The 5,648-nt window shown below is 42.5% G+C and overlaps 1 protein-coding gene across 1 annotated transcript; it reads left to right on the top strand.

Annotated features, from left to right (window-relative positions):
• The first annotated feature begins 1,022 nt into the window (after positions 1–1,022).
• LOC127296781 (FH protein interacting protein FIP2) lies at positions 1,023–5,005 on the top strand. The gene is made up of 11 exons (XM_051326999.2): positions 1,023–1,215; positions 1,311–1,420; positions 1,514–1,648; positions 1,745–1,906; positions 2,093–2,176; positions 2,366–2,412; positions 2,584–2,657; positions 2,968–3,026; positions 3,649–3,708; positions 4,382–4,462; positions 4,705–5,005. The coding sequence occupies exons 1-11, from the start codon at positions 1,161–1,163 to the stop codon at positions 4,756–4,758; spliced, it is 921 nt and encodes a 306-aa protein (XP_051182959.1). The 5' UTR covers positions 1,023–1,160; the 3' UTR covers positions 4,759–5,005.
• The last annotated feature ends 643 nt before the right edge of the window (positions 5,006–5,648 follow it).

The following is a 5,648-nucleotide window of genomic DNA, read 5'->3' as shown; positions in this document are numbered from 1 at the left end:
TGTTCTAATATGAAAATCGTTCAAATTTGAAAATTGTTCAAAGATAAAATTTATTTAAATTCAGAAATGTACAAAAAGAAACGAAAAAGAAAAAAAGAGCTTACCTGATGTTGGGCTGGAAAACGATTCGGCAAATTTAATGGGCCAAGCCCACGAACTACCGAAAGAAGGTGGAGGGGGTGTGCGGCAACTGGGCAATCCCTATTCTTCGCTTTGAGCGGGAGGGATCGGGTGCGCCGCACAGGGGCAGTTCGCTCTGGGCCGGCCCATTTAGCGAGGATAGTAAGTTTCCCTCGGTTTTTCTTGTGTTTAACCGGTTTTCTCTAGGTTTTCTCTGGTTTGGTGGTTTTTCGGATTTTCTGTCAGTTTTTTTAGAAAAATCAAATTTGTTTTTTATAAATTTTTGAACCTTTTTGAACCTGATTTTTTTTTTTTATTTTTGAACTTTTTCAAAATTTGAACATTTTTAAATTTTGAACATTTTTTATTTGAACATTTTTTAGTTTAGAATAATTTTTAGCTTTGAACATTTTTAAAATTCGAATATTTTTCAGATTCAACATCTTTAATGTTCGAACTTTTTTTAGATTTGAACAGTTTTAAAATTTGAACATTTTTCAGATTTGAATATTTTTCAGATCTGAACATTTTCAGATTCGAACATTTTTTAGATTCAAAATTTTCCAAATTTTATCATTGAAGCAACTCACAATTTTTCAGATGTCATCATATATTCAAAATAAAAAAAAAACAACAAGAAAGCAGACAAGGTTAGAGTCATCGAACAGAGTAGGGCAGCTCACGTTACCTTACCTCGGCCGTAAATGGGCCTGGCCCATGTTGTCTTACCTTGAGCGATTTTGGTCCATCGCATCGCTTAAAGCGTAGCATAGGGGCTCCCCGGCAACTGTTTCCGCGCCGATCAGGTCGGTGGACAGCATCACCCGCGGCGACCGCTCAAAAAAAAAAAAGAACAAAAAAAAGAAAAGAGAAGTAGGCAGCGGCGAAGCAAGACGAAGTGCCTCCCCGCCTGCCCGCCTGAATCCCAATCCAGATCCCTCTCCGCTCATCTTCTTCCTCCTCACCTACCCGTCCCAACTGGTAAAACCCCCAGCCGCAGCCGGAACCGGCGAGCCGGATAGGCAGACGCCGCGGCGGCGATGCAGGCGCCGGAGTCCCCCACCTCCTCCTCCGCCCCGGTCCTCCTCAACATCGGTCGGTCCCTTCCCCGTTCCCGGGATTCGCCGCTCCCGTCTGCCCGTGCGGGCTCGAATCCGAGGCTTATTACTGCGCTCTTGGCTGTGGCGCAGGGGGGAGGAAGTACGCCACCACCGTCGAGACGCTCACGCAGCGGGAGCCCGACTCCATGCTCGCCGCCATGTTCAGCGGCAGGCACACCCTCCCGCGCCACCCCACCACGGTACCTACCATCCCTGCTCGTTGCTCTGTCTGTCTTCTCCGTTGCCAGCCTCTCTAGACTCTCGCCCTCTCAGAGGATGAACGGTGGGTGCAGGGGGCGGTGTTCGTGGACAGGGACGGGAAGCATTTTAGGCACGTCCTCAACTGGCTGAGGGACGGCTCCATCCCCGCGCTCTCCGACTCCGACTACCAGCAGCTCCTCAAAGAGGCGGAGTACTACCAGCTACTCGTAATCCATTTACAAACCCTTAAATTCTAGCTTCGGTTCACTGTGTTCAAACAGCTTCGAATCAGTAGTCGTCACCTACATGATTCTGTTTTGTAGGGTTTGGATGATTACATAAATGAGAAATTGGCTAGCAAAAAGGCCGACGGTTCGGCATCGGCGGAGGCCGAGTTGACACGCAAGGATGTGATCAAGTGCATCCAGGCCCAGAAAATCAGATTCCGCGGCCTGAACCTATCTGGCCTTGACCTATCTAAGCTTGTAAGGTTTTAGAAAGACTCACTACTGCTTGTTGTTCTCTGTTGGCATTACTAATTACAACTGCAGTTGCTCTGCTTACTAAGGCTCTTACCTTTGCGTACATAAGAAACCTGTATGTGTAGTTTCCTTTTTGAATTTCCAGATTACTACTTCCACTATTGTAATTGCATTGTTGATACCCTGCAGGACTTATCAGAGGTGGACTTCAGCTATGCATGCATCGAGAGGACCAATTTTTCATGTGCTAATCTTCACAAAGCAAAGTTTAAGGTAATGTCACATGACCACGCACACCAAGAGTCTGCATTGTCAGTTTATCTTCTTTCGATGCATCATTAGCCCTTCTAAATCTGTTTAAAGCGTGCCAACACAGTTTATAGCCAGCCAAACAGAAATAAATTCTTCTAGGGAATATGAAATAATGTATCAGTAACACTTTGCCATGTATGTTCTTTGCAGCTAGTGGAAGCTGCACGTTCTTCATTTGAACAGGCAAATTTACACGAGTAAGATATACACCATTGAGCTTCTTGCAGTCTTCTAATAGTATCTAAGATTATATTTTCTTTCCTCCACTCTTTTGAATGGGTGCCTAGGTTAACTATCCATTTCAACCTTTTCAGAACAATTTAGTATGTAAATGCTGCTTCTAAGCGATCATATTTGGATAATAACAGGTGCGAGTTCACTGGAGCAAATCTTCAAGAAGCTGTCCTAGATAGAGCAAACGTTCAAAGTGCAAACCTTCAAGGTATACAATCCTTTTCCTCCCTGTTTTAAGTTGATCACAGCTTATTTGTATTCCTATTTATGTTATGCACTCATGGGTATTGGTTAAGAAAATCTCAGGCTCATCTTGTTTTCGCATTGTCTTGCCTTCAATAACAATTGTATCGCTAGAGTAATATTTGTCAACTGTACTATGTTAAGCTATCATTTGCGCTCTTTCCCCTTTGTTGTCTGCAAGGAGATCTAATCATGTACTTGAAATGATTCGTAGAAGTAGCTATGATTCTTAAAACTAAGTGCAGATTAATTGAGTTATCAGCCTGATTTTGCAGATGCATGCTTAACGGGATGTAGCTGCATTGAAACAGATCTCCGCTCCTCCCATTTACAGGTTAAAAGTTGTTGTGATTAGTTTATTTTGTCATAAACATGCCGTATTTCCTGCTGAAAGTCTCTGCTGACAATGACATATTAAGTTGTTGTTCACTATACCAAAAAAATCATAATGAGCAATAGCATAGCCAACGCGTAAGATGTTAGTTCTGCTACCAGTGGCACTTAAAATGTTCACTTTCCACCCCTGGCCTGTATAGCATCTAAATTATGTGAGCAGAATCTAGCACATGCCCGAAATATTAACTGGATACAGCACACATCACACAGCGCACATGTCTATCTATTTGTCCTCATCCGTCCATGTCAGTTTTCCTTAGATAGTATCATGTACAGAAGCTTCATATAGATTGTTTTTAGTAACTTCAAAACCATCAATGTTTGGGTGCTCATTATTCATTTCCTCTGTATCTCATATCCAGTCCTTGCCCAAAGAATTAACTGCATTTGGGACAACGGTCTATCTATCTTTCCACTTAGATCCGTGTTGTTCTTCCCTAGAGAGTTACACATAGAAGCTTCCTATAAAGTTATTTTGGGTCATTGAAAATATTTTGATGTTTGGATATTAATCATTCATTTCTCGTGTATTTTATTTTCAATTCCAATGATTTATTCAGAGTGCTAATCTTACGGGTTCCGATTTGAGTGGAGCTAATCTTGAAGGGGCCAATCTCAAGGTAAAATAACACTGTAATAGAAGTAATATTTATAAGAAGACCTCATGCTACAGTCTGTTGATTATCTCGTTCATATTCATATTGAGGGTGTGTACTGTAAACTCAATGGGAAAAATAAATAGCAAATCTTACACTCTTTATATAGTATGTGAATGTTCATTGCAATTTTTAAAATCTAGTTCTAAGAAATTTTTAATCTTCCTGTACTCCCAACTTTGGAAATGAAGAGTTTGAAGCTTTCACTTAAGATAGAATATGCCATGTTACTAAGTACTCCCTCCGTTCCATAATATAAGGTGTTATTACAACCAATTAACCTATATAGGTTGTAATAACATCTTATATTATGGGAAGGAGGAAGTATATCATAAAGAGGTATGCTATCACCTGTGTCATAATAATGCCATACATAAGTCTGTTTATCAGGGTCGTCTTATTTCTGTGTAAGCACCGGACCCTTGTAAAAGAAAAAATGTACTGTCCATCTTTAAACCATGGATTGCCCATTATCTCACTTTGTCCAAAATCATGACTGTCCGATATGTTTTGTAAATCATGTGGTTTACTTATTCGGTTTGCTGAAGCTTGCATAGACGAAAGGACATCAGCAACATCAACTCCTTGTCCTCAGCATGTCATTCTTACCGCTATGCTAAGCTAGTCTGATTTGCAGGGGGCTAAGTTGCCTGGTGCAAACTTGCAAGGCGCAAATCTTCAGCGAGCCTACTTGCGAGAAGTTGATCTGCGTGAAACTGTATGTTGTCCTGTTTGCTATTAACTGTCTTACCTGAGTAGGGCATATTTCACTTCGCACATGATTTGAATTACTTACTTTACTGTTCTGCAAATACGAAGCAATACATTCCCTATACAGAATTATAAAGCCTGAAGTATCTCACATATTTCTGTGCAAGTCCAGCTGTTGATGTCATGACACCACACACAAACCCCCCCAAAAAGCCTCTGTCTCTTAAACTATGTATGCTTTGGTAACAGGATTTAACTGGTGCTAAGCTTGGAGGAGCAAATCTGCTTGGGGCTATCAGATAACACAAGAGAGGCTCATGCCATGTACACTTTACAAATTGAACTGGCACCTGGAATGTGCTTGCAGCTGTTAGTGGTTTCAGCGGGGAAGAGGAGTACATCAGAAAAACATCAAAGGACTCAAGTGTTAATCTAGTGTTCCAATGGTTGTGCAGGCGTGTGGTGTGCCCAAAAACATACAAGCTGGTGTAAATAGTTTGTTGCTGTGGGTTATGGATATACGTCTCAGAGTGGATTGTTGTACATTTAATTGCTGCGTCGAACTCCTGCAGCTGAAATTCGGCGAGCTTGTAGCTAGTTAGACATCAACGCAAAATCACCATTGCGCACACTACGGGAAAAATATGCGTCGCCGTGCAGCATTTCTTTGCCGTGTGTCCCCGCACGGCAAAGAAATCTTTGCCGTGCGCACAAATAAAAACGCACGGCAAAGACCTTGGTCACGGGAAAGATAGACACAACCGCACGGCAAAGATACGATTCACGGCAAAGATGGAAGAGGCCGCACGGCAAAGAAAGGAGCACGGCAATGGTCCAACACACCGCACGGCAAAGACTTGGTGCACGGCAAAGGCGTTGGGCATTGCCGTGCCTCATCCTTTGCCGTGCGCGCAGCTGGGTTGCACGGCAAAGCAGCCTTTGCCTAGTGTTTTTTGAAAAACGCACGGCAAAGAAGCCTTTGCCTAGTGTAAGCGCACGGCAAAGATGTAAAAACTGGATTTTTTTTCTCATCTCAAAAGGCATGGCATGGTATAGTTATCAACAAATGAACACATAGCTCAGTGGCAAGGTTGCACGCTTTCCCTACTCTGTGTCCTAGGTTCGATTCCCAGACCAGCCAGTTTGGAGCCTTTTTTTAGATAAAACATGTTAGGCACACGGCAAAGAAGCGA

This window comes from Lolium perenne, chromosome 4 (genome assembly GCF_019359855.2).
Source record: "Lolium perenne isolate Kyuss_39 chromosome 4, Kyuss_2.0, whole genome shotgun sequence".
Classification (NCBI taxonomy): domain Eukaryota; kingdom Viridiplantae; phylum Streptophyta; class Magnoliopsida; order Poales; family Poaceae; genus Lolium; species Lolium perenne.
This window is presented reverse-complemented; position numbering and strand designations above follow the sequence as displayed.